The sequence below is a fragment of the Sceloporus occidentalis genome, unplaced genomic scaffold (assembly GCF_023333645.1).
Source record: "Sceloporus occidentalis isolate IW3139 unplaced genomic scaffold, rSceOcc1.0.p SCAF_2, whole genome shotgun sequence".
NCBI lineage: Eukaryota > Metazoa > Chordata > Lepidosauria > Squamata > Phrynosomatidae > Sceloporus > Sceloporus occidentalis.
Genome location: NW_028316982.1, coordinates 93,617,325 through 93,645,190, shown reverse-complemented (window position 1 = coordinate 93,645,190; position 27,866 = coordinate 93,617,325). Strand labels below are relative to the sequence as shown.

The following is a 27,866-nucleotide window of genomic DNA, read 5'->3' as shown; positions in this document are numbered from 1 at the left end:
GTCCTGTCCTCTAAAAGGCCATGTGGAAACATAATATTTATTATGAGTGTGCTCGTGCTCCAAAAGAAGAAACAGGGATCCCAACAACTCATTAGAGGGACTGGAAATAAAGAAGGTGATTTGGGGTGTCCATCACACCTTCTCCCAAACCAAGAACAACTAGTTTTTGCTGTTTAAAGGTAAACCAGTTGGTGCAAAGTTTCCCTCAGACTGTTTAAATGGCATGGAACTCGGAGTTCTGCCTCTGAAATAATAACAAAGATTGCCATTCTGTGCATACATACTCAGAAGGATGTACTTTTCAATTTGATGGGACTTAATTCCAGGTAAAGGTGAAGAAGATATGCTGGTAAGTTTGGTGTTTGGCATTGCTGCTACTTAACTTTGAATAGATCCATACAAAACAGCTGTCAGATCTCTCATGGTTTTTACTGGGAAAAGGAAGCAGGGAATCAACATCTAAAACTTACATAATGTTGATCTCTTCTTTCCCTTTTATTCACATTCATGTTAAAAAGAAATGAGAACAGATACCCCATCGCCTTTTTTGAATAAAATGTGAAAACTCTTTCACAGTTAAATTGTACACATATCCACTCTAAGGTTAGCCACAGTGAATTCACTGCTTCTTTCTCTAAGGTAAATGGGCATAGGATGGCAACCTCAACCCAGAGTACAAGTTGCTTTCTAAACTTCAATTCATACACTGAACATTTCCACCTTGTGCAACCTTTTCCCATTTTAATAGACTGCAACAGTTCTATTGTCTGTGTGGCTATAGAATTGGAGCTGATATGAGTTACGGAAGTCTCAGGATAGTGTAGTAGTGTGAGTGTGACTCTGGAGACTAGAATTCGAATCTCCACCATAGAATCCTATTGGGTGACCTTGGGCCAGTCACATTCCCTCACCAGAGGGCAAAGGCAAGCCCCCTCTGAAAAATCTTGCCAAGAAAGATGTTTCACCTTAGGGTTGCCATAAGTCAGAAACAATTTGAAGACATACAACAGCAGTGAGTGATAGAACTAGCCTCACCCTGCAGTGTTCATTTTATTCATTTATTTTGCTCAGTTTGGATGCTGGAAAGGGCTTGCTTTTGGTTGGGGCTCTTTTTAAAAGTAACATCAGATATAGAAATTTCTGACCATGCTTAATTAACCATGTAGCCTTATTTGTAATTAGATACCAAAAAGCAGAATTTTAAATTATGTCCCTTTACTATACTGCTCATTTGGCTGTTCCTAGGAGTAGCATTGGTTCATCAGAAATGTGTGGATTTCAGGGGAGAATTCTTACCAATATTTTGCATTGGTAAATTATTTTGCACTGGGATTCAGTGGCTCAAGTGGTTAAGACACTGACTCTGTTGATTGCAAGTTTGACAGGTTGGCAGTTTGAGACCCGAGTGCCGCATGATGGGTTGAGCTCCCATAACTAGTCCCAGATTCTGCCAACCTAGCAGTTTGAAAGCATGCAAATGCAAGTAGATAAATAGGCACCACTTTGGTGGGAAGGTAAACAGTGTTCTGTGCAGTCATGCTGGTCATATGATCACAGAGTAGACTTTGACAACACTGGCTCTTTGGCATAGTAATGGAGATGAGCACCACCCTCCATAGTCGGACACTACTTGACAACCTTGTCAATGAGGAATACATTTACTTTTACCTTTAAGAGATCCCTTTCTCCACCTTCACCTACTTATATGTCTTTCCTTTGTATTTTGGGGGGACAATCACCTCAAAGGGGAAACCTTTACCTTTACCTATGTCTCGTTTGTACTTTTTAATGATAACGGGAATGTATTGCTTGTGTATTCAGAGTCTCTGTAAGGGGAAAGGATAGAGGGAAGAGTTCCACTTTTGGCGATCAGCAAGTTGCTTTGTACACTGAAATGTTCACCAATTTTACCTACATAGCATGTTTAACAACATTCCACTGGAGTATAGGATTTCTTCTTGAATATGTATTTATGTTGATCTTCATGTTCCAGCTAGTAAAATGTCTTTTTGAAGGGGAAGCAAAGGTAAAAGGGATTCAGTTGTTGTTTTTTAAAACTTCAGTTGTACGGCTAGACCAATGCAATTATACTTCAGTCATGAGACAAACTCCACCTCCAAGTGGCCACTCAGGGAACGCAGGTGATAGACGCAGTGTTAAACTCCATGCTTGGCTGGAGTAGGTGCCTTAATTTTAGAAGCAATTTGTCACATGGAATTAGGAGGAGAGTATGGTTGAGTTATGCCCCATCAACATACACTCATCGCTTCTGATGCTATGAAGGAGTAGTTATGACATTCTTTGGCTCCTTGCCACTTAACATATGATCATCTGGTTTTCTTAATTACTGCTCTTCAAGGAATATTTTCCATTTCTGTCTGGAATCTAATCTAACCCAAATCTTCAACTTCTGGAGAGATTGAATCGCAACCACAAACAAAAGCTTCCCAGAAACCAAGTTATCCCTTTATATAGCTGGAAGAAATAGCTTCAATTAAAAAGAAGAGGTGCAAGAACTGTGCTTTGGGTGAGTGTTCTCTCATTCTTTTTCCCTCTCTGTTTCTCTTGACAGATATGTTTTTTTCTACTTTAGAAGGGAGAAAAACCCTTCAGATTAGCAGACATAGATCGAGTGTAGCCTTCTACCAGATGGTATCCCCACTCATATTTTGTACAGTGGACCCTTGTTACACGCTGGGGTTTGGTTCCAAGATCCCCCATGTATAACAAAATTTATGTATGCTCAAGTCCCATTAAATATAATGACATAGCAAAATGGTGTGTCTTATAAAAAATGGAAAATCAAGGTTTGATATTTGAAATTTATACTTTTTTTGGAACATTTTCAAACTGTGGATGCTTGAATCCATGTATAAAAAATCTGTATATAAGAAGGGCTGACTAATACAATTACTTGCATCCTTAAAAACTGGCAATACAAACTTAGGCTGATGGAAAGAGCCTAAGTTCCCCATGCTGTCTTGGGGAAGCTCTTGTGCAACAGAATGGGAAGATGCCCCACTCAGCAAGTACAGGGTGATTCAAAAAGAATGGTATAAAACCAAATAAGAACAGCTTTCCTTATACACCATTCTTTTTGAACCACCCAGTATATAGTATTTTAAAATAGGTCTTATCTGATCTTTATAAACTGTTGCAGTCAGCAGTCCAGCTGCTGTATTTTGCAATAGGTGCAGTTTTCGAGTTATCTTCCAAGGCAGCCTCAGATACAGTGCATTGCAAGAGTCTAATTGGGAAATTAGCAGTGCATGAAATTGTATGATTAAGTTATTCCTGTCCACGAAAGGCTATAAATGCTAAGCCAGTACACGCTGACTCCAAGTACACTGAGCTGCATAATTCAATTGGGCCTCCTGTGACAGAACTATCTAAGAGGACCCCTAAGCTGCAGACCTTCTCTTCCAGGGTGAAGTCAACATAATCCAGGATCCATTTCCTGACTCTAAGAACCACCAGTCTAACAAACAGCCTCTCTTATTGCCTTTATTCCTTAGTGGTGCTGGAGTTTCTCTTTCGGTCAGCATACCCAGGGCAACTGCCTACCCTTGGTATGCACATACTAACAGTTGCCCTGAGTATGCATACAAAAGTGTGCACATGGCCAGAAGTGCCAAAAGTGTGGATATGGTCAGACGTATATGTGGAGCGGGAGAACAAGCTTGTTGTGCTGCTCCATTTCTGTCCAATGGAGTTATATTGCCCTTCCAATCTGTCATCATATTCTTCTGAGGAGGCAGAAGAAGCAACCACCCAATGCCCCTTGATGCCCTGGCCAATGGCCTAGTCCAAAGAGTGTTTCCTTCCAGTTCTGTGATCCCAGGATCACAATTTACTGTAATTTAGAAACATACAAATGTTTTATAGGCAATGTGGCATAAAATCAAGAAAAAAAGTAAACCTGACTAGAAGCACTTGACTATAAATGGGAGGAAACTTAAGGGTGATTGTGGAAACATACAGAGGTGGTTTCATTGTAGTGAAATTTAGGGGGGAAATTCATATACTAGAAAATTTCACAAGAAATTTTTCTTTTAAAAAAAATAATTCTCTCGCCTTTCTCTCAAAATGGGACCCAAAGTGATTCACAACATAGATTAAAATGAAGCCCAGCTAAAACTCATTCATAATAGTTTAAAACATTCTATTAAAGCTAAGTTACAATTTGAAACACTGAAAACATAAGAATAAAATTGCAAGTATAGCACCCCTTGTTACAAAGCCCCTTCCAGAAAAACCAGGTAAGATCCAAGAGCGTGTCTAAATAAATATGTTTTTGCATACTTGTGGAAGAGCGTAAGGTAGAAACCAGCTTAACCTCATGTGGATATCAGCTCATATGAAATTATCTGAAATAATGTATTGCAGGATCTAATTATGAAATGGCAAACAGAGATTTTGAGAACATAATTGGCACAGAAATAAGAACAGTTTTGACTTAAATTTATAATAAGGCTACACATACATAGTTATACCCAGATGAAGGAGGAGAACTGTTTGAAAAAGTAATATAAGGCACATCCAGACTAGTGAAAAAGACCAGAAAGTCCCAGATCTTATCCCTGTTCTTTTCAATTTTATTTCAGAAATCCATACATGTTTTGTTTATCTCAGAATATTTTCTTTCAGCTCTCAGTATGCCCAGAGACTTTTTATACCAGCTCTCCAGAGGTAACTCCACTGCAGAAATTCAGCAGTTTGACACCACTTTAACAAAAATGTTAAAGTGATTGTTTCATATGGAATCCTGGGATTTGTAGTTTGGTGAGGCATCAGAACATGCTGACAAACCAGGCTGCATACCTCACCAAATTACAATCCCTAGGATTTGACAGGATGAAGCCATGACAATTAAAGTGGTGCCAGCCTGCTCTGTTTCTGTGGAAGACCTGGAATTATGTTTATAAAATCAGGATGAACAAGCACAGGAACAATATCTGGGACTTTTCCATCAATCTGGATGTGCCCATACTCTACATTAGGTGTTCACCATTTTCCCCCACTGGAATTGATCAAATCGATTTCCAGTGGGAACGAGGGGCTTATAGCTTGAATGAAGATCCAAAATTTTTGGTAGTGGGAGTGACCCTGAATTGACATTTCTGTACTTTGAGGCTTATATCCCTTGTTTAACAACTGAAGTCTTGGACAGGGAATTAGTTCAACTTTTCTATTAATTGTACTTACTTGTTTGTGTGTGTGTTGGTGTTGTTTTTTAATTGCCATCTCTTTTATTACTGTCATGCTGCCACCCAGGAAAACCTTCTGCTTCTGGCATCTTTCCTTTATATATACATTTGTTTTTAATTTCATTCTTTATCTTGCACTGGATGAATAATTAAGAAATGTAATGCGGATTTCAAACATGCATGCAGCTGCTCCCTGCAACATTTCAAAATAGGGGAGAGAGGGGCAGTGGGGTAGAGGGGAGAACTGTAATCCTGGATTAGATTTTTCACATTCATACAGGGTTTTTGGTGCAATGTCATTGTAAACTTTGTTTTCAACATAATCAACCTAATTTTTCCAGATTGCAATACAACTGACATTCCTATCTCTGATTAAATCTCTCATTAAATAACAGCATTATTTCATTCAGAATGAAGATGTGGATTTTCATTATAGCAGCATGTCTATGGCAAGAAATTATCAGTTTAGGAGGATTCTACACATCAGGAGAACATGAAAGCAAATATACGGTGGATCCAGAATGCTTTTTAAATGTTGTAAGTTGGACACAGATTTGACCAGTGGCCTTTTGTTAGATGGTACCATGAAACTGAGAAAAGTCAGCCGCTCACATCAGAGTAAGCAGCCTTCCCATGAGATCTCATAACCCCAAGAGTCTCATATGGTAGAAGAATGGTCGTGCACATGCCATCATCTTAATCTGCTTTCTCTTTATGTCTGGCGCAAAATATGCATTGAGTCAGCCAATGATGCAGTAACTTTCCATGTTCTTACCTCTCACTGGACTGCTAGCAACACAATAATGGGTCTTGTAAGTTCAGACTAAAATACTAACCTTTTCATTCTTGCATTACTTCAGTTCATTAAATTTGTCAAGCACTCTTAGATCAACTTTATAAAGTACCACTCAACAAACGTGTTTGCTCATTTGTTTTGTTTTGTTTTTTGCAGTTTTTATCATGAGATACAAAGAATATTTCATGTGGACAGAAAAGGCAGAAGTACTTTATTTGTATCACAGAATAGTAAGAATAAGAATACAAAAGAACAAGACTGAATTTGCACTGCAGAAATAATCCAGTTTAACAACACTTAACTGCCTTGGCACAATGCTACAGAATGCTCTGATGCCACAACAAACACCAATGTCCAGAATTTCTAATTTCAGCTATCACAATTACTAGATTATTCCTGCAGTGCAGATGCAGCCCATGTTATATATTCTTGTGCTAATTTAAGCATAAGGTATGAGGTTTGTGAGTGTATCTTCCTGACTCAATCACTTTTCACTTTATTTATTGAAGAAAATGTTATAAAAATTAATTAATTTTTTTATGTGAGACTGTCTTCCATGCCACCCCTGAGACATCTGGATTGGAGCCACAGCAATTGCACACCGTGGTCTCCATCTGGCCAGTTTCTGCCCCAAATAGGAGCAGAAAAAATCAGCTCCTATTTGGGGTGGAAAAAAAGCCACCACTTTGCTGTTGGAGCCGGCTTTTTGATGGTTTTGGGATGAGTGACTTCTAAACGCCATAGCCCCAAGCTGGACAGAAGCGGGCTGGCATGTAATCACAGGCCTGGCTTCTGTCCAGCTTGGGGACATGGCATGTCTAAATGCCACGGCCCCAAGCCAATGCAGATCTGGACATTTGGGGCAGTCTGTTTCAGCCCTAAGTCTAAGTAGTTCATGATTCCCATTTCATCCAAGTAGCAAAAGATGTCTTCTGTAGTTTATTCTTTTCAAGTAAGGTGAAAAGAAACTACTTATGCCAGGATGGCACCATTAAAGAGTGATTTTTTTTTGTTTTGCTGAACACACCTTGAAATAAATGTATTTTTTATTAAGAGGATGACTGTGTTTTCACTTATTTTGCCAAGTATGAATAGCCACTCTGTAGTGAAATCTTAGTAATTTTCCCGCTGTGAAATACTATACAAATGCCATGTAGCTGCTAGTTTCTTGGGCTTCTATAAGCACAAATTCCATTCTTCTCTCAAAATAAATGCTTCCTTTTGGTATAAAGAGGGTCCATTTAAATAAGTCTACTGTGTTTTGCAGAGTGAGATTATGCATTATCATGGATATCCCAGTGAGGAACATCATATTGAGACAGAAGATGGATACATCCTTACAGTCTTCCGAATACCTCATGGAAGATATAATGGTGCAAGCAAAGGTAATGCAATAGAATGGCTAAATGAAACATATGAAACAAATGAAAAATTGCAATTTGTCTCCCACCTAAGCTTTGATTTTCTGGTTCAATATATGCAAACTGTAATTCAGTTTGCTAAAACATCTGCATCATTCACAAAAGCAAACTTCATAAAGTTCATAAAGCTTTAATCAAAAAACTAAAGATGCTCACAACATTACAATGTTGTTAGGACTGAAGCACTTGTTAATTACATAGAAATTCAAAATTTTTTGCATGCTCGCACCCTTTTCATAGTCAAATGAAAACATTTTTCTTCACCAAACTACCCGCCTTCCTCTCCATACCAAGCATTCCCACCAAACTGACCTTGACAGCCCACACTGCTTATTTCCTCCTCTCACTTCTGCTCATTAGCCAGCTCTAAAGTTAAACAATATTTCCACCCATCTCCATCATCTGTGTAACCCAGGGGTAGGCAACCCTTTTGAGCCGGGGGCCGGGTTGCTGTCCCTCAGACAACTGGGGGGCCGAAGCCAAAAAATAAATAATTAATTTTTTTTTTTAAAATTAAATATATAAATAAATCAGGACAAATGTAGGACAAAATTTTCAAATGGAAGACACTTTTTTTAAAAAAAATGGAGGACACATGAAAAAATTTGCTGATTTTAAAAAAAATGTTAATATAAATGCATGTTTCTGAGGCTTCTATAGACAATTGACCCCCAACGGCCCCGGCGGCAATCGGCGGCAGGACCGGGCTGGGGCCGGTCCCAAGGCCTCGTGGGGCCGCATCCGGCCCGCGGGCCGCAGGTTGCCTACCCCTGGTGTAACCTATTCCCATCATCCAGTATTACAAAACATATATAAAATATATGGCTAGTTAACATGGTCCTGACAATAACTCATTTATCCTTTCAATAATGGAAAAAGAAATTATGAGTAACTCACTATTTGTATGTTTTTATTGCCCCATCCAGATTCACCTCATGCCACTGAATACAGTAAGAGACAACCATGCATAGACTAAAAAGCTGGGCCAAAGCTAACAAAATGAAATTCAACACAGAGAAATGTAAGGTACTGCACTTAGGGCAGAAAAGTGAAATGCACAGATATAGGATGGGGGACACATGGCTGAATGAAAGTTATTATTATTATTATTATTATTATTATTATTATTAACCTTTATTTATAAAGTGCTGTAAATTTACACAGCACTGTACATACAATCTTTTTAATTGGATGGTTCCCTGCCCTCAGGCTTACAATCTAAAAAGACACGACACAAAGGGAGTGGTGGTGGGGAAGGGGCCTCTCTAGTAGGATAATACATATAAAATACATAGCAATATAGGAAATGATTCAATAAAACAGGCAACAAAAGAACATCAAATAGCAAGTGACAATTATGCAATGCCTGGGAACGCTGCCCTGAACAGGATGGTCTTCAACTCCGTTTTGAAGCTGGTTAAAGAAGTGATGGCTCTTGTTCGTGGGGGAAGAAGGTTCCAGGAGTGAGGGGCAGCAAGTGAAAAGGGGCGAATCCGAGATGGGGCAGAGGAAATCCTGGGCTGGGACAGCAGACCTTGACTACCAGAACGGAGGGCCCTAGTGGGAAGGTGAGGAGAAATAAGGTCTGATAAGTAAGGAGGGGCCAGTCCATGGAGGGCTTTAAATGTCGACAGCAGGAGCTTATACTGAATGTGGAAAGGGAGGGAGAGCCAGTGAAGGGATGCCAACACAGGAGAGATATGGTCACAGTGGTGGGCGGATAATGCGTGCAGCTGAATGCTGGACAGAAATTAAAGGACGGAGGTGAGAAAGAGGAAGTCCTGCCAGAAGGATGTTACAGTAATCAAGTCATGAGATCACTAGGGCATGGACCAGGATCTTGGCAGTAGAGGCAGAGAGATATGGTCGGATTTTAGCAATATTGAACAAAAAGAATCTATAAGCCTTGGCTGTGGTCTGGATCTGAGGAATACACGACAGAGAAGAATCAAAGATAAAACCAAGACTGCGGGCTTGCTGGACTGGTTGAATAGAAATCTTGTCCACAGAGACAGAAAAGGAGTGTTGAAGGGTGGGCTTAGGAGGAAAGACAAGAAGCTCCGTCTTGGACATGTTGAGCTTCAAACGCCGATGGCGCATCCACTGTGAGACAGCTGTGAGGCAAGATGAAACTTGCTGTTCAAGCCTTGGAGAAAGGTCAGGGGTGGAAAGATACAACTGGGTGTCATCAGCATACAGATGGTAGGAAAAACCAAAAGAGCTGATGAGTTTACCTAAGGACAGTGTGTAGAGAGAAAACAGAAGGGGACCCAAAACAGAGCCCTGGGGAACTCCAACAGATAAGGGAACAGGAGATGAAGTTTGACCACCTGCAACCACTGCAAAAGATCTGTCTGATAAATAAGATCTAAACCAGTCAAGAACAGAGTCTGAGAACCCAAGGTCAGAGAGTATGTCAATTAGGAGACAGTGATCAACGGTGTCAAAGGCTGCAGACAAATCAAGAAGGATGAGAACAGAGTAAAAGCCATTAGCCTTGGCCTGTAAAAGTACATGTGAAAGGGATCTAGGAGTCCAAGTAGACCACAAGTTGAACATGAGTCAACAGTGCGATGCGGCAGCTAACAAGGCCAGTGCAATTTTAGGCTGCATCAATAAAAGTATAGTGTCTAGATCAAGAGAAGTAGTAGTGCCACTGTATTCTGCTCTGGTCAGGCCCCACCTGGAATATTGTGTCCAGTTCTGGGCACCACAATTCAAAAAGGACATTGAGAAACTGGAGCATGTCCAGAGGAGGGTGACAAAAATGGTGAAAGGTCTGGAAACCTTGCCCTATGAGGAATGACTCAGGGAGCTGGGGATGTTTAGCCTGGAGAAGAGAAGGTTAAGAGGTGATATGATAGCCCTGTTTAAATATTTGAAAGGATGTCATATTGAGGAGGGAGCAAGCTTGTTTTCTGCTGCTCCAGAGAACAGGACCCAGAACAATGGATGCAAGCTACAGGAAAAGAGATTCCACCTCAACATTAGGAAGAACTTCCTGACAGTAAGGGCTGTTCGACAGTGGAACACACTCCCTCGGAGTGTAGTGGAGTCTCCTTCCTTGGAGGTCTTTAAGCAGAGGCTGGATGGCCGTCTGTTGGGGATGCTTTTATTTGGATTTCCTGCATGGCAGGGGGTTGGACTGGATGGCCCTTGTGGTCTCTTCCAACTCTATGATTCTATGATTCTATAATTCAAATATACTCCCAGATTTCAGTACTTCGCATCCATCTGACCACTGAAATCAATGCAACTTGTAACAAACTCTTTAAATCAATGGATTTACTCCATACATGGCTACATCTGGACCCAACTCAGTGCTTTTATGTTTTTTATTTTATTTATATGCTGCTTTTCTCCTGAAAATGGACCCAGGGCAGCTCACAGACAAATCTAGTTAAAAACAATAAGCCAATTAAAATCATCTAATTAAAACAGTATAAAATTACCTTGTAAACACAAAAGTTACAAAGCATAAATAGACCACTGAGAAAGCTCTCTCTCTCATATCCTCACAAAGTGAGCCTATGATGGTGGCAGGACTGAAAAAAAGACTTTCCTTGATTATCTTAGAATCCTTGCATGTTTATATGGGGAGATATGGTCTTTCAGATAGACTGGATCTAACCATTGCAAAGCTTTATCGGTTATGACCAGCACTTTGAATTGTGCCCAGAAACGAATCAGTTTCCATGTAGCAGGGAACATTGGTAGGAAGCTTCAGCTTTTCCTGCAGTCTGGCAAGATGTGGTGAAATAAATTGTTCAACAGATTTGTAATCTAGAAAAATGTGGGTCACCCTGTGTCAGAAACTGTTTAGTTGCATTGCCCAAGCCATAAAGTTCTTTGGGAGAGCTCAAAGCCATGAACTCTGGAAGCTCAAGCAGGCTCAAATGGGCTTGGTGCCAAGAGAACAAGATATATGGTCCTTCTAATTAAAAGTAATGAGGAAGGGGAACGTGGCACTGGTCCACACCTGGTACAGTAAATCTTGAGTAACTAAATTCATGTATAAAAGTTCATGCCAGGATCAAAAGCTGCCTACATGGTTCAAACAAGGGCATTGGGCCAATTAGTCTGGCCAACTTTATGCACATTTTGCTCATGCCAAGACACATACATTATGAAACATATATTATACGCTTATTATCATTACTAGGTATTGAAAAATATACTTTGAGGGACACGTGGCTTTGAAATATGTAACACTAAGAACATGTCTGATGGCAATCTTACATAATGGTCCGAACAGAACACAGATGGATACTTTTTCCTCACCAGAAAATATGTCCCTGGCCTGAGGGAATACTGTATGAAACATACAACTTCGATTTCCCCCTCAACTTCTATAAGAAATATTATATTGCTTGACAGTACATGTATCTTTTGATATGAGCATAAGAGATATACTGTATATACTCATGTATAAGTCTAAAAATTTTAGTCAAAAAATTGACCCCCAAAACCTGAGTCAACTTATGCATGGGTCAATGTAAGTACTGTACTTTAACTTTTATTTAAAAAGCATCCATGTTCTGGTGAAAATGAAGAGCACAATCTGTCCTGGAAGCAGATTAGGATAAGCACAAACAGTTGTGCCTGCTGAAATTTGGTAAGTTGTGTGCCATTGTTTTACTTGCTTCATTTTAGATCCTTTCTCACATGCCCCTAAGTTTTACCCTCGACTTATCCATGGGTCATATCAAAATCCATAATTTTGGCCCCAAAACCTGCCCTTGACTTATACATGAGTATATAGGGTACTTGTTTAACAACTATGTACTCATATGAATTCCTGTGCTTAATGGTGCTGCTCTTCACTTTGTATCTCTCTTTTTGCTAGTGATTTTAGATACCAATGCTTTGATAAGGAAAGGGAATTATTATTATTATTATTATTATTATTATTATTATTATTATTATTATTTCTTCTCTGCCTCTCCTCAAGGCAGGGGTCAACATGTTAATATATACACTTTGGTTGTGAAGTGTCTGTGCTACTCTAATATTATTTATTAATCACAGCATTGTACATAAGGGCGCTTGGTGTGGTGCTGTTCGCCTTCAAGTTGTTTCCTACATATGGCAACCCTATGGCTAATCTATCAGAGTTTCCTTGGCAAGCCTCTTCAGACGGGGTTTGCCATTGCTATCCTCTGAGGCTGAGAGTGTGTGACTTGCCCAAAGTCACCCAGTGGATGTTCATGGTCAAGCAGGGTTTGAAACTCTGCTCTCTGGAACCCTGCTCTCCAGAGTCATAGTCCATTGCTGAAACCATTACACTACACTGGCTCTTGGTTGGGGAGAATCTGCTTTGACATAGCCAAATGCTCAGTTAATAAATTGACAGTCTGTTGCTTTTAGAGACCCCTGCAAAACCTGTCAGAACCCCAATGCAGGATTTTGGACAGTGACTTATAACAATGAAATATTTTCTCATTTAAAACAAAGTACAGTTGTGAAACAATGATAATACATTAATTTTTAAAACAATTGAACTATCCTATTAAAACACCACTAATTTAAAGCAATATAAAAGCATAACAATGAGAATAAAAGTACAACACACAAGTTCTATTTAAAAAAAACATCTTGGAAGTTCAAGAATAAGCTCAGTGTGCTGCTTCCTATTTTCAAGATGAGCAGAGGAAAGATGGAAGACACACTAAAGAAAATTGTGATTTACTAGTTTAATATGAAGTTCATATTTTTTTTAAAAAATGCTAATTTTGACTAGCTTCCATTGATAGTTAATCAGCAAGCAGACTGTATTCAGGCCTGACTGAAAATTGGAGCCCTTCAGTAAGAACATAATCAGGCAATAAAAAGCATCTCTTACTTTTATTGTTTATAGGTTCACGGCCTACCGTGTTTTTGCAACATGCTGTACTTGGAGACGCTTCTCACTGGATTTCAAATGAACCCAACAACAGTTTGGGTTTCATCTTAGCAGATGCTGGCTATGATGTGTGGCTTGGGAACAGCAGAGGCAACACCTACTCTTCAAATCATAAGACCTTGAAAACCCATGAGCAGAAGTTCTGGGAATTTAGGTAAGAAAACACAGAAATTGTAACACCGAATAGGAAACTGATAGTAATACTCACCTTTACATTTGTGAAAGGGATTGCTTTATGGGTCTAAGGGTGAAACTAGAAATGTTTCCTCTATATGCTACTTTCCAAGTGATTATCCTTTAACTGAAACACTTGTATTAAAAAATTCTTATTTGAAGGTATTTTTTCTTAGGAGAGTTTCTCCAGTGCATGACTCATTTAAATATTTTTTTAAAACACAATTAGGAGCCTTCAAATTGCCCATCTAACAGTTAGCTATTGCTGTTTGCTATAATAGTCAGATGAGGTATGCTGTCAACTAGTTACAGTCATCCCCACTAACAATGGCCTTTGTTGCTATTATAGGCCCAGTACAGACTGCCAGTTTGCGGCTGCCTGGGACCAATTCTAGGGTTCTAGAGCATGCAGCATCCACACGCTCTGGAACCCTAGCACATATGGGTGATGCCATCTTTATTCTGCCTATGATGCAGGCGTGGCACAGCGTCCGCACCTCCGGGCTCTGCACTTCCATCATGGATGCATCACAGTGTGCCAATGGCGCACTGGTGATGTCATCTGCATGCGCCAAGAAAAACTTGGTTTTTCTGGGTTATTTTTGGTCCAGAGGGACACCACATGGTTTGGCTGCTGCGGTGTCTCTCTGGAGGCATTTTGATCCAGCATTTTTCCAGCCCAAAGAGAAGCAGCAAAATGCAACTCCTTTTGGGGCCACAGCAATGGCTTTTCGGTGCTCCTGCAGCATACAGCATATGAACGCTGTGCCGCCAGAGCACCGTAATGCTGCCCGCCATCTGGTCAGGCAGGCAGTGTGAATTATCAGGGCATGCATCATTTACACACCACATCCCCACACCGCCCTCAAGCCAGTGCATTGTGCTGGTGTGTTCAGGCTCTAGGTTCAAGGATCTGTCAAAATGAAATCAAATCACAGGTGCAGCTGAATGGTGGCTCATTGGGTACACTGTTTTATAATTTATTTAAAAATAATAGACATCTTTAATTAATCAGGAACACTAAACTGGAAATATTTAAAATGTGTTCAAATGGTAAAACCACATTAAACATATTATCACAGTAATAATAATAATAATAATAATAATATCATCACCTTCTTACCTGCCTATTGATCAAGGTGGGGGGAAAGAGATAAAATAGAACACACGAGCCAGTTAAAAACACATAACATCAGTTGAAAAGAACATATACAAACAATACATATTTTAAAAATCAGTTCATACTTTAACATTCTTAATTTAAAAATAATCTGGGTAGATCTGCTAGAAAATATTGATCTTTAATGCAGTTTTAAATTCAGAGTAGGTACAAAATGCAGAATGTTCAGTGGTCGAATATCTTTCAGCAGATTGTTCTACTGTCTAGGGATGGCTGATGAAAAAGTCCTCTGGGTGACAGTTGCTAACTTAGACAAGATTGACTGGAGTAAATTTCCACCAGAGGACCAGAGGACCTCAGTATATGGGGCAGATTATATGGGAGGAGGTGATCCTTTAGGTAACCTGGACTCAAACCACGTAGGGCCCTAAAGGTAGCAACCAACACTTTGTACCTTGTCTGTAAACTAATTGGCAGCTAGTGCTGTGGTTTTAATATTGGTGTAATATGATCACTCCTAGATGTACCAATAACCAATCTGGCTGCCATGTTTTGAACTAAATGAAGTTTTTAAACTTGGAAAAGAGGTAGCCCAATGTACAGTGCATAACAGAAATTCAGCCTTTAGGTTACCAGTGTGTGCAATACCATATTTAGATCCTCCAGCTCTAGTAGTTTATCTTAACAGTCAAAGTTGATATTAAACACTCCTGGCTGTGGCACCTACCTGAGCTGTCACTTAGAGTGACAAATCCAGAAGTACTCCTAGGCTATGAACACAGTCTTTTAGGAGAAATGTAACCCCATCCATGTCTGGTTGACACATCTCCAAACCCTGGTTAGAACCCATGACCGTAAGCATTTGCATCTTGTCTGGATTCAGCTTCAGATTTGTTTTCCTCATTCAAACTATTACCTCCTTCAGGCATTCCTTCAGAGGAGACACACTATTAGGTGAGGCTGTTTTTGAAGGCATGGGGAAATATATTTGGGTGTCATAAGCATACCAATAGCACCTTGCCCCCATGCCTCCGAATGTTCTCTCCCAGCAGTTTCATGTAGATTTGAACAGCATTGGGGATAGGATGGCACCACTTGGTATGCTGTGTAACATCTCTCCCTATTTTGGAAATCAGCTATCACCAAGCACCATCCCAGCTTCCAGGAGTGCTCCACTGGCCATTTTCTCTTGGATCCAAAAAGAGCCATGTGGAGCACTCCTGGAAGTGGGGATGAACTGGGCTGTATTCAGGCAGCAAATTCAGCAGCAAAAACCTTCTGATAAGATCAGGATGCCACCTGAATTAATCTTTAAACTAGATAGAGGTGAGCTGGGTTTAATAGCCAAGCAATAAGCTCCTCAGTGTATAATCCTACTTGCTGAGTTGCTACCTTAATTTACTGATTGAACTTGTAAAGATTGGCAAGAAAAGTAGCACATCCCAAAATTTAAGTGTAGAATCTGTGGCGTGAATCGAACAGCCATGGGCACTGTGTGTAAAGGAACCAAAATTATCAGACTTTCTGGTACTTAACCAATAAGGTGATAATAATGTGAAGGGAGTTTGGACAGAGTGAAGTAACAATGATGCAACCTCCTAAAGCCTTGCTGTCTATGGCCCGAAATGCATCATGCACAGGCCAAATAAAGCAGCTTCCAGCCACTTTGGGGGCATGGCATTTACATGACACTTTCCCCAAAGTTGCAGAAGCCATGCCGAGGCCACACTCTGGGCCTAAAAATTTATCCTGGCCGGCATGGGTTGGGACTGCAGTGGAGGCCCCCTTTGGGAATGGGCCGTGCGGTCAGCACTGTCCCAGCCTGATTGTGGCCAGAGCAGCCAAAGGCCACTCCTACAGGACAGTCTGCTTCTCTCCAGTGAGAGGCATTTGTTCAGCCTAAATTATCTTCAGATTTAGCTCTGATTGACACCCTTCTTTCAGATCCTTTGCCAAATTGTAAGAGTAATATAAGGGTCAATGATATATTCTAGACACTAGCCTTTTAAAATTAAAATTTGGATATAAATTTCCATAAAGGGTAAATGCTCTTGGGATTCCTAATGCATGAGATACATACCTTGAAAAATGTGGGTTTTGGAGGTTAGATAGGTTCTGTTGTATTATTCTAGGGAGAGAGCCATACCTCTATAGAAAATACCTTTATGTCTCCTCTTTTTCCACTCCTTTACTGTCTATTCAGTTATATTAGATCCAATGATTAGTGAATAAGAGGTGAAATAATAATAATTTAGACCATTTACACCAGGCACATAGAATAATATAGAGAAACAGATTAGAAACTTTGGACAGAGCTATAGTTGAGATTCTAACAAAAGGCAGAGAGTGCTTCTACTGTAGATTGATTCTGAATTCTCTTCAGAGCCAGATGCTGGATTCATCTTGGTGGCTTAACTAAAGTGCAGTACAGATGGCGCAAAAGCACCGTGCTCACGCCATGCTGGGTTACGGGACCATGCAACAACTGCATGGTCCCTAACCCTAGTACATACTGGCGGCGACATAATGACAGCACCCTGTGTACATGGGCGCCACCATTATGATGTAATGGATGCATAGTGTCCGCACGTCGCATCGCGCTAGTTACGTCATGAGTGTGCCATTGGCACACTCAGACGTAACTGGCATGGCAGAAAAAGAACCTGTTTTTTGCAGGTTCTTTTTCCTCCGCAGGGAAGCCATGCAGCTTGGTGGCTGTGGCTTCCCTGCAGAGGAAAAACCACCACCACTGCTCCAGACCTTCAAGCAGGTATGTACCGGGGCATAATCACCTTACAAGGCTGGAAAGCTCCAAAATACAGTTTAAGATTCAGTATAGGCAAACTTCCAACTGTGCTAGGACTCTTTTTTTAATCTAGATTTTTAAGCTTTAAACATCTATCATCTATCTAAATATAAATATTTAATCTGCATCTGGCAAGTTTATTGTATTTTACTCTTAGAGCTGAACTTTTTTTTAATAAATGTTCCCTAAGCAATGTTTTTAGAGAATCCCTCAATAAAACGCGGAACTGTTTGGGTTGATGTTTTCCATGTGAAAATATTCTATTTCTTGATTGCTTAGAAAGTAGTGCAGTGCAGTGCAGGCCTCAACTTGCAAGAGAAGGCCATAGGTTTAGTGCTGTTTCCAGGACCAAATTAATGTTAGGGGGCATTTGAATATTTTCTAACAAAAGAACAATTTATCAGGCGTTCCAGAACAGAACATCTTAATCTATGACACTGAAGTCATAGACGGCACAAAAGCTTGACTACAGCTACTAGAAAACATTCTTAATATTATTGTTAAGAGCCTGTGTGATTAACTATTAAGTGCCTTAAACTAGTTTATTCATACGTAAGCATATAAAAACTCATGTATAGGCTGAATGTAAGAGCTAATTGCCAATCCTCACCAAAACAGCTGATGAAGAATAATATGTTTGTTCACATGTCTTCTCTAGATGTAAAGCAGAGAACAATCTAATGTTTACAATACTGTATGCAAGGAAAGGTACTGTGTGTTCTGCTCATTCCATGTGTTAGGCTCAAAACACACTGCAGCAATAATCCAATTTGAGACTGCTTTAACTGCCCTGGTTCAGTGCTAGGGAATCCTGGGAATTGTAGTTTATTGTGGTTCCAGAGCTCTCTGACAGAGAAGACTCAGTGTCTCACAAAATTATAGTTCCCAGACTTCCCTAGCACTGAGCCAAGGCAGTTAAAGTGGTCTCAAACTGGATTATTTCTGCAGTGTGTTTTGGGCCTTAGCTTCTCATGTTTTGACTCATTCTGAGTTTAGCTCATTAACTTTCAGTCAGGTGTAATGATAGAAAAATGACGCCAGCAATATAATGTAGACAAAATTCTAGCTAAAGTTCATTCCCCTTACCCACTTACATCTTTTTTTCAAAAACAAAAATTTAGCTCGTTTTACCCGTACACACTGCAGACATTAGAGACATATACAGCACGTCTGTACCATACTCTGGCACATCATACGCTGCTTTAACCTTACACAGAAGGTTAAGCCATGGGAAGGATAATGGGGCGCATGCAATGCTGCACGTGGGAGCACTCCCCCATTCAAACAAATGGGGTTTGAGCTTACACATTTTCCCCTATACATGGGAGGGTCCAGAACAGATCCCCCATGTATGGGGAGGGCCCACTGCACTTAGTCCCATCTAGTTTGGCCTATCATTTATTTTCTCATATAACATTGCTTTGCAATAGAACATCATATGAGAATGATTTTCTTCTGTCATCAAACCACATAACATAACCATAATGACCACTGGGTGACCTTGTGCAACTCACATGCTCTCAGCCTCAGGGGAAGGCAATGGCAAGAAAAAATCTTGCCAAGAAAACTCCATGACAGGTTGTCCTTAGGGTTACTATAAGTCAGAAACAACTTCAAAGCACACAATGACTACAAACCATAATTAGAGACTAAACTGGTAGAACCCCAAGGGTTAGAGATCCATTCCCCAAAACATCTTGTTTCATCTGTATTTTTAATTATGAAATATCTAACAAACCCACTATTATCTGGACCCATCTTTCTTTAACTGTATAATTAAAAGAAGCTGGACATAAAGATAAAGAGGCCGGTGATGGCAAGAATCAGAATAGGAAGGATGGAGAGAGAAAAAGTAAGAAGGCAAATGATAATTGAGGAATGCTTGCATGGCTCCAGAGTGTTGTATTGGCCTGGAACATTAAATATAATAGTTTTATGGGGAACTCATCCAGGTTCCCTAGACAGTTCAGTGCATCATTCTCTATAAATGTGCCAAACACTATCTTGGTAATCATAATGATGTGGAAGCTATGTTTAAGCCATCATGCTAACCATGGAATCATAGGGATGTAGTTCCTAGCTAATTTTATTATAAAAAGAAAGGACAAATAATTTTATCAATATTTTTTCCCTCTACAAGACAGTCTTCCAAAACTGTACTGTTTACAAAGATGATCTGCAGCTCTGGCTTTTTCTGCGCAAAATTTTCACATGGACCCATTTTCTTCAGTAAGTAACAATTTCTATGCAGGAAATAGCACTTTCTCTGCAGAAAATAATATTTCTGTGCCAAAATGCTGCGTTTTGCACAGAACTGGCACCTTGTTTTGTGTGGGTGTATATGCGTGTCTGTACAGAAAACAGCAATTTCTGCACACAGAATTTTCTTAATACTTGAATTCTTTACCAGAAGGTAATGATAGGAAAACTACATTTCTACATTTTAAAAAAGAGCAAATTTTGCACAGAAGAAGACTTGAACTGCAATGATGATGGTCAGTCCAGGATTCCCTGACACTTTTTCAATCATTTTTTAAAATATTATTGAATAGTGAGTGACACACAAATTTGGTTACAAAAGATAATTTGAAATGGACTAATGCAACTAAAAGAGAGAGGGTGGGAAGAAGGGCAGAGAGGCTGAAGGTAGACAGGAAGGAGAGAAATTATTAAAATCAGAGAAGGTATTGTACCTGACTCATGACTCTCAGCTCTATACTGTAGAGTTTCTGCCGGTCCACCAGTAGAGTGTATCAAGTCAGCAACTCATACTAGTGAGGTTTTTCTGTCCCACGTCAGGAGTTGTCTCTGTGAAATGTTGGAAGGCCATGACCATCACAAGACTGCAGCTGCTTTCCCAGTATAGGAAGTTCCTAGATATCCCAGGAAACTTATACTGTGACTGGACCAAGGCAATGAATACAGGCTGGAAACTCACAAATGAATGAGGTTCCACCATCTCCCAGAGGAGGAAGTGGGAGATACAAGCGGAGAAACATCAAGGATTCTGTGGAAGGCAAAACCACTCCCAGCAACATAACCAAAAAAAGAAAGAAAAGACATCAAGGACCTCAGTTCAGACCCTGAAATCATCATTCTCCATGAAGAGAAAGGCAATGCCACAATAATCATAAACCATACAAACAAACAAAAAATCAAAGATCTCCTGGATCCTGCAATATACAAAAAAACGGAAACAAGACCCAACCAACAAAATCACCAGGAGAAAACACACCCTGGTCAAAAACTCTTCAGTTCAGCCAGCCACCCAGGATCAGGGTTTTCCTCAGCAGATCACAAATTAAACAGGCACAAATCCTCCTTGCATAACTTCCCACTCTGAGGCCTTGCCATTCCACAACAGAACAATTCACAGCTCAACATGCAAATCACTCTAGGGTCACACAGTGTATGTGTGTGTGTGTGTGTATGTGTGTGTACACACACACCACTCACCTCCATGCCAGTATTCTCTGATGATACCAGCCACAGATGGCGGTGAAATGTCAAGAATAAACTCTTCTAGAAGACATCCACATAGCCCGAAAAACCCACACAAAAACTATAAGTGAGGCTGTATTTACTTATACAAGTCAGAGTATATCTAGTATACAAGGTAGAGAATGGACAGAAATGAAAAGCAGTTTCCTAATCTTTTGGCACAGATGTTTCACCTGTGCTAAAAAGCAAATATTCACAACTGAGACAGCACTACTAATAATGAAAACTGATAACAGGCTTCCTTCTCCTAAGAGAAAGAAAGCAGATGCTTAGCTTCACCTTACAGATCAGAATAAGAGCTGCATTATTCTTCCCTTTCTCATCTGTACAGGGGAAAGAGGAGGAACATTTAGTTAGCCCTCTTCCTGTACAGGTGTCCATGTTTTCCCCCATGATTGCACTGCCATTTGGTAATCTACTCTTACTTTCTTTCTGGTGGATAAAAAAAATATCAGATTATTTTGTTGAGAGCCAGATCACATTTTTCATGTATCTTTCATTTTTCTGTACTAACTCTAGCTTAGACACTGCTAACCCAATAGACGATTAACACTTTTTAAATATTCTTACATGTATTTCTTATCTAGTTTTCATGAGATGGGATATTATGACATTCCTGCCATCATAGACTTCATCTTGAAGAAAACTGCCCAGGAACAACTATATTTTATAGGCCATTCTGAAGGCTCAACAGTAGGTAAGTTACTGGTATCATCCTTTTTGGTGAATATTTAATGTAATTTCAGGAAAGGCAATGATCCTTTAGCACGTAAAATACAGTGGAACCTCACCTTACGCGGGAGATTCATTCCAGACTCCCCACGTAAGGTGAATTCCACCTATGCTCAAGCTCCATTCCAGCTACTGTTTCTTTCTTCTTGTTGTGTTGATGGTCATGATTTTAGCTGCTTTTTAATTCTAGTATTAGTTTAGTTATATTTTTGCAGTGGTTTCACCAAGGTTGTTGTCACCCAGTTTGGCTCCAGGAAAGGGACATGCAGAATGGGCAGCAGACAGCAGCACCCTCCCTCTCTCCTGCTGCTTCATTTGCTTGCCCTCTCTGGCTGGCCAGCTGGACCCATTTGGTTGGCCCGTGCAGCTGTGACAGACTCCAAATGAAGACCCCCCCCCTCCACAGCAGCAGCTGATGATGATCTGGGTAGCACTGCGGCCTCCAGAGGGCCTGTTTGCGGTCTTGCATAGCTGCTCACCCAGTAACCACACTCCAAACAGAAGGAATGCCCCCCCCCCCAGAAGAGGACTCATTTCAGGCCTGGCATAGCTGCTGGGTGAACAAGAAAGGGAGCCAGTGCTCTTTCTCACTCATCTAGTAGTTGAGAGAGTTTCACCAGGTGTACCGCACCCCCAGGTGTACCCCACCCCAGGATGTCCCCATACCTAGTGAGGCCTCTGTATTTTGTATGATTTGAATTTTTTTTAATCTGTGTCTGTTTTTATTATTTATTATTTATTTATTATTTACCTTTGTAGGCAGACTTGAGTTTTGGACTGGGAAAAAGTTGGGGAGTAATAGTGTCTTTACTTTAAAATAATCTGCTTTTTGCCTGGGTTCATCCCCCTATAAACCTAAAATCACCTCCAAACATAGTCATTTACTTGATATATCTTTCCCAGCCCACCCACCAAAAGGGCATAGCACTGAAAATAGGAACTGGAAGTGATGCAATTTCACTTCTAGTTCTCTGTTAATGTGTCAGTGGTCCCAACATTTCTCTGTACACTTCACATGCTAGTTAGTGGGAGTCTTTCAATATACAATTACCTACTTGCAAAAACTGTCAGTTTCTTTGCTTAGGATGTCTTTTATTTTCTCAGGTCTCATAGCATTTTCTACTTATCCAAAACTGACTGAAAGAATCAAAGTTTTTTTTGCCCTGGCACCTGTAACCACCGTAACATTTGCTAGAACCCCCCTCACAAAACTGGCTAAGCTTTCTGAAATAATGTTTCGTGTAAGTCTTTCTGAGTTTTCCTTCTATGACTACTGATTGCTACAACCAACAGACTATTTGTTTAAACATTGACCCCACTTTTTCTTGCAGCAAACTCAAAACAGCTTATATACCATATAATTAAAGGTCTATGGAAGTAAGTTTCCCTGACTATTTCTGTATAATTGTCACCCAGAATTCACAGATCTTAAATGTTTAGGAAATTATTCTGCATGGGGTAGGGGTACAATTTGCACCAAGATTGTGGCAGTTTATGGGAAAAAACAGTTATGAACAAAACATTGTTCACAGATAGTCACTTGTTTGGTGAGAAAAATCAGGGGGGCATTTTTTAAAAAACATTTTTTTAAAATGTAATACATTTCCAGTTAACCATAGGTTGTTTTTTTTAAATGCAAGATGTTTGGTGTTTTTTTTTTTTTAATGCATGCAGATATTCCTTGGCCAAAGTAAAATTCTGCCAAAATTTATAATAGAAAAATGCATACAAAATGTATATATTTTGAATTAGGAAAAATTATGCATTGCCATGAATATGCACATGTTGAGGGATAGAATATTTCTCATGACCATGTACAGAAATGGAATGGAGTAAGCAGGTTGGTGGGACATTCAGAAATTCAGTGAGAACAGGACCTATACACATTCACATTCTTATTCTGCTGTAGCTAATTTCCAGTGCCATGTATTTCAGATCATATTCGGAAACAAAGGACTTTTTCAGTACCCTACATATCTAAGAAAGGCAGCCACTGCATTGTGTACTCATCACCCTCAATTTTGTACCAACGTTCTATTTTTCATATCAGGATATAACCCCCCCAATTTAAACATGGTAAGTGAGAATCTTTTTCCCGCCAACATTTAAGAGAAATCTGAGGGAGGCTTGTATTCAGATTCAATAGGTTTAGAATGGAATTGGAAGACATGCCATACTTTCTCTGCCACTAGAGGCCTTGGTGAAGTTTCAAGACAGAAAATACTGAGCTCCATCATAAATCACTGCATTTAGAGATATTATTTTTGCTAGTAAGGATCAGCACTCTTTATTTGGTAGTTGATCACTTCAACCTTGAACTACCTAACCAGTAAAAGAAATGGAATACTTGTAGTGAACTACTTAACCAGCAAAAGAAAAATTGCGAAGCTGAAAGATACATTATTTGGGGGTTAAGTGTGGGGTAGAGATGTAAGTTTTCATTGGCCTTGATCAACTGAGCAGCAGCAAGAGCCTTCTTTTTCCTCCCAGCTGTTCCCTGTTTAATCAGTGGAATAGTGACTGAGTAGTGTTTCCTTAGCAATCTTGGCATGGCCCCAGCAATGTGTGCAGAAATATGATGTGCTGATGGCCTGTACCATAGATATTCTTATAGGTAATCAGCTGCTGGTCCTGCAGTCCTATTTCTGGCTTTAGTACATGTTTCAGGAATCCAAAATCTGTAATCCTGACTAGGAAAGATTGAGCAACCAGAGGATAGGATATTCTAATGTGAAACATCATTTGTAGTTATTGGTATCTGGCGACCTTGTGGACGAGACATTCTCCATTGCTCTGATTAGGTCCTGAAAATTCAGGTCCGTGACCTCCCTGATTGAATGTAGCCATCTGGTCTTTTTCTCGTTCTTACTACCAGACGGTAGACACCTTCCATAGCATAAGTGTCTTTTCCAATGAGTCATGCCTTCTCATGATATGGCCAAAATTTGACAGCCTCAGTCCCCCCATCTTGGTTTCCAGGGCAAGTTCAGGCTTCTCCAGCACTACATCTCAAATGAGTTGATTTTCTTCCTATCCACTTTCTTCACTGCCCATCTCTCACATCTGTATATGGTGATGGGGAACACTATGGCTTGGATGATTCCAACATTAATGCATAGTTGTATATCTTGGCACTTTAGGATCTTGTTCAGTTCTTTCATAGCTGCCCTTCCCATTCCTAGTCTTCTTATTTCTTGATTGCAATCTCAATTCTGATCAATGTTTTGTCTGAAGTACAGGGAATCTTTAATTATTTCTATTTCTTCATTATCTAGGTTGAATTTATGCAGCTCCATCATGGTCATTATTTTTGTTTTCTTTATGTTCAGCAGTAAGTCTGCCTTTGCACTTCTTAAATTTTCCTTAGTGATTGTTCCAAGTCTATAATGTTTTCCACTAGTATTAGGGTGTCATCAACATGTCATAGATTGTTGATGTTCCTTCCACCTATCTTCACTGCTCTTTCTTCTGAGTCTAAACCTGCTTTTTGTGCGTATTTTCTGCATACATGTTGAAACAGTAGGGTGGTAGAATAAAGCCTTGCCTGACTCCTTTGCCAATTTCAAATACTGTGGTTATAAGAAACCCACGGACTTAAGACTTTAACATCTCATGGCCTCACCCTAGAGGATGATATGTAGCACCATCATCTGCTTAAGATGTTAACAGTTCTAAACTGCCACCATGGTTGCATCTCATTTTTATTTTGACCAGCTGAAGAAAGCAGAAGCTAAAAACACTTTGCTAATACATTTATTAAGTCCTGTTTGTTATTCATGCGTGTTTTTCAATAACCATGGAATAACCAAGGAATAAACAGCAACAAATCATTCATGGGATTCCCATGAATGATTTGTTGCTGTTTATTGCACAGTTATTTCCGGGATAATGGCTCTTTAATTGCAATGTTGTGCAAAAATCTTAATTGCATTCCCACAACTTTCACAGGATAATCACTACTTAAACTCTCGATTTTCCCCATGTGATAAAGTCCATAGTACAATCAAGACTACTTTAGTCTATCCCCGATCTCACTTTCAAAATCCTTTCAGCATTGCAGCCTTTGTTCATGCTAAAACCAAACTGCACACAGACATTTGGCACTGCCCACCAAGTACAAGCATATGGCATGCACACGGACACCCACATACAGGTTCCCTCACATCAATATAAATCCCCTTACAGTTTCATGCATATGCACACATGTGTGTCTGTCTCCCCACTGTCACCACAGGTCAGGATAGATCAGATCTCTCGACTGCCTAAATTAATCAGTGGAGCAGTGGCCTGAAATTAGGGGGGTGTGTGTGTGTGTGTGTGTGTGAGAGAGAGAGAGAGAGAGAGAGAGAGAGAGAATGGAGCATGGGACAGAGACAATGAGGAAGAAACAATAAATAAATGTGGAATCTAATTTCAAGCCACTACGCCATTGATTAATTTAGACTGCTGAGAAGTCTGATCTATCCTGATATGTGGAGAGAGGAAACAGAAAGACATGCATGAACATAGAAATGTATGGGGATAAGCCTTTAAAACTTTTTATTTATATCTCTGTGGGGAAACCTGTATGTGTATGTGCATCTCCACATGTGTACCAAATTAGGAAAAGAGATGGTGCTTGATAGGCAGTGCCAAATGTTTATGTGTGATACAGTTCTAGAGTGAACAAAAACTACAATTCTGAAAAGATTCTGAAGGTATGATAGGAGAGAGAGAGCAGTCCTGGTTTCATGGTTCCTTTGAAAACAGTGCTTTTTAGTGTGAGGGGAGCCTAGTGCCACAAGGGCCCAATAATACAAGTTTTATTGGGGGGAAAACAGTGCAACATAAAATCAATTTGAACTGCCTCCTTACAGAGCCCCACTTCCCTAAGACAAGCTATTTATTAGTTACTAAAAGAAAACTCGCTTCCACACTGGATCCTGATCCTTTGCCTGATCTCTTATAGCATACTCTCCATCCTGATTTGGCAGGAAAGTCTCAATTAACCCTCTGTCACCCCACTTTTTCTGCTGCTTTTAAAACATTCCAGTTTCTCTTTCCTTCTCCGACTTTTACTCTTATCTCATTCTAGAGAATTGGTGAAGGAGGTGCGGGTTGAGCAGGCGGAGAAGGAAAGAGACAGGCAGGATGACCCTGGGGAGGACAAGAAGGAGAGAGGTGGAGAGCCCACACAGGTGGAAGTGTCTTGGGAAGTGGGGAGATGGCCCCGAGAGTTGGGGGTGGAGCAAGGGAGCCCTTTTAGGTTGGAGGGAGAGGCGCCTGGGGGGAAGAGACAACGACGCAGAAGAGGAGCTCGCGGTGAGGACGGCGGAAGAGGGAGAGGTGAGAGTTCTCCACTCCCTGGGCCGGCCATGGCTTCTTGGTGCATCACTCCGTCACCGGCAGGTAGGACCTCACCACGTTGCTCACCCGGCTAGCCCTCGTTGGGAAGGTGTTTCCATCCCAGATTGGGACGGACCGGCCCTAGACTTCCGGGAGCAGAGGAAATTTGGTGGAAGTGTAAGGAAAGGTGCCTCATGAGAGACACACGGACCCCTGATAGGGCTCAAGCGGAGGTGGAAGCAGCAGAGAGGGCCTTCAGACCCCTTCGGGCAGGAGCTCCGGAAGAAGAGCAGGCCCCACGTTGTTATGCCCAGATCTTAAGGGCAACCTGTTTAACCTGAGAGTGTGCAGTGGAAATCTCCCTCCCAGTGGACTTTTTCAGAGCAGGGCTGACACAGACAAAGAGACACCAAATTTGGTTTTAGACACTATGCATGTAATATTTATTGGAATACACAGACATAAACAAATACAAGTACCAAGAGAGCTCTCACACACACCATTCATACAATACTCACAAACACAGATGGCACTTCACTGAAGCCATTGATCAGGCGTCTTCATGAAGGCGTGGGAGCCCTGTTGCCACGGATCCAGGAGCACACTTCTGGTTGGGAAAACTCTCTCTTTTAAGGCTTTCTGATTCTCCACTTCTAATGTCCACTGCCCTTTGGCCTTCAGACAGAAATTTCCTTGATTGATGAGTTCTCTACATATCAGTCCATGTCCAAACATTCTGTAACTTCTTGCAGTTCATACCAACCCTTGGATGGAATGTCCTTTCCTTATAGATAACTCTTGGCAGCTACATCTTGGTTTTCATAGATGCACCATCACCTCACCAACAGGATCAAAAATCCTCGCTTCCCTTGCCAGGTAACT

At 40.5% G+C, this 27,866-nt stretch overlaps 1 protein-coding gene across 1 annotated transcript in view; it reads left to right on the top strand.

Moving 5' to 3' along the window:
* The first annotated feature begins 2,456 nt into the window (after nt 1–2,456).
* Nucleotides 2,457–27,866, top strand: part of LOC149318715 (lipase member M-like) — a 33,204-nt gene continuing 7,794 nt past the window's right edge. Inside the window, exons 1-7 of the mRNA XM_089510340.1 lie at nt 2,457–2,527; nt 5,618–5,744; nt 7,271–7,388; nt 13,282–13,480; nt 21,515–21,624; nt 22,764–22,900; nt 23,595–23,735. Of these exons, the coding sequence (XP_089366466.1) occupies nt 5,619–5,744; nt 7,271–7,388; nt 13,282–13,480; nt 21,515–21,624; nt 22,764–22,900; nt 23,595–23,735 (831 nt within the window). The 5' untranslated portion in view covers nt 2,457–2,527; nt 5,618. The remainder of the gene's footprint in view (nt 2,528–5,617; nt 5,745–7,270; nt 7,389–13,281; nt 13,481–21,514; nt 21,625–22,763; nt 22,901–23,594; nt 23,736–27,866) is intronic.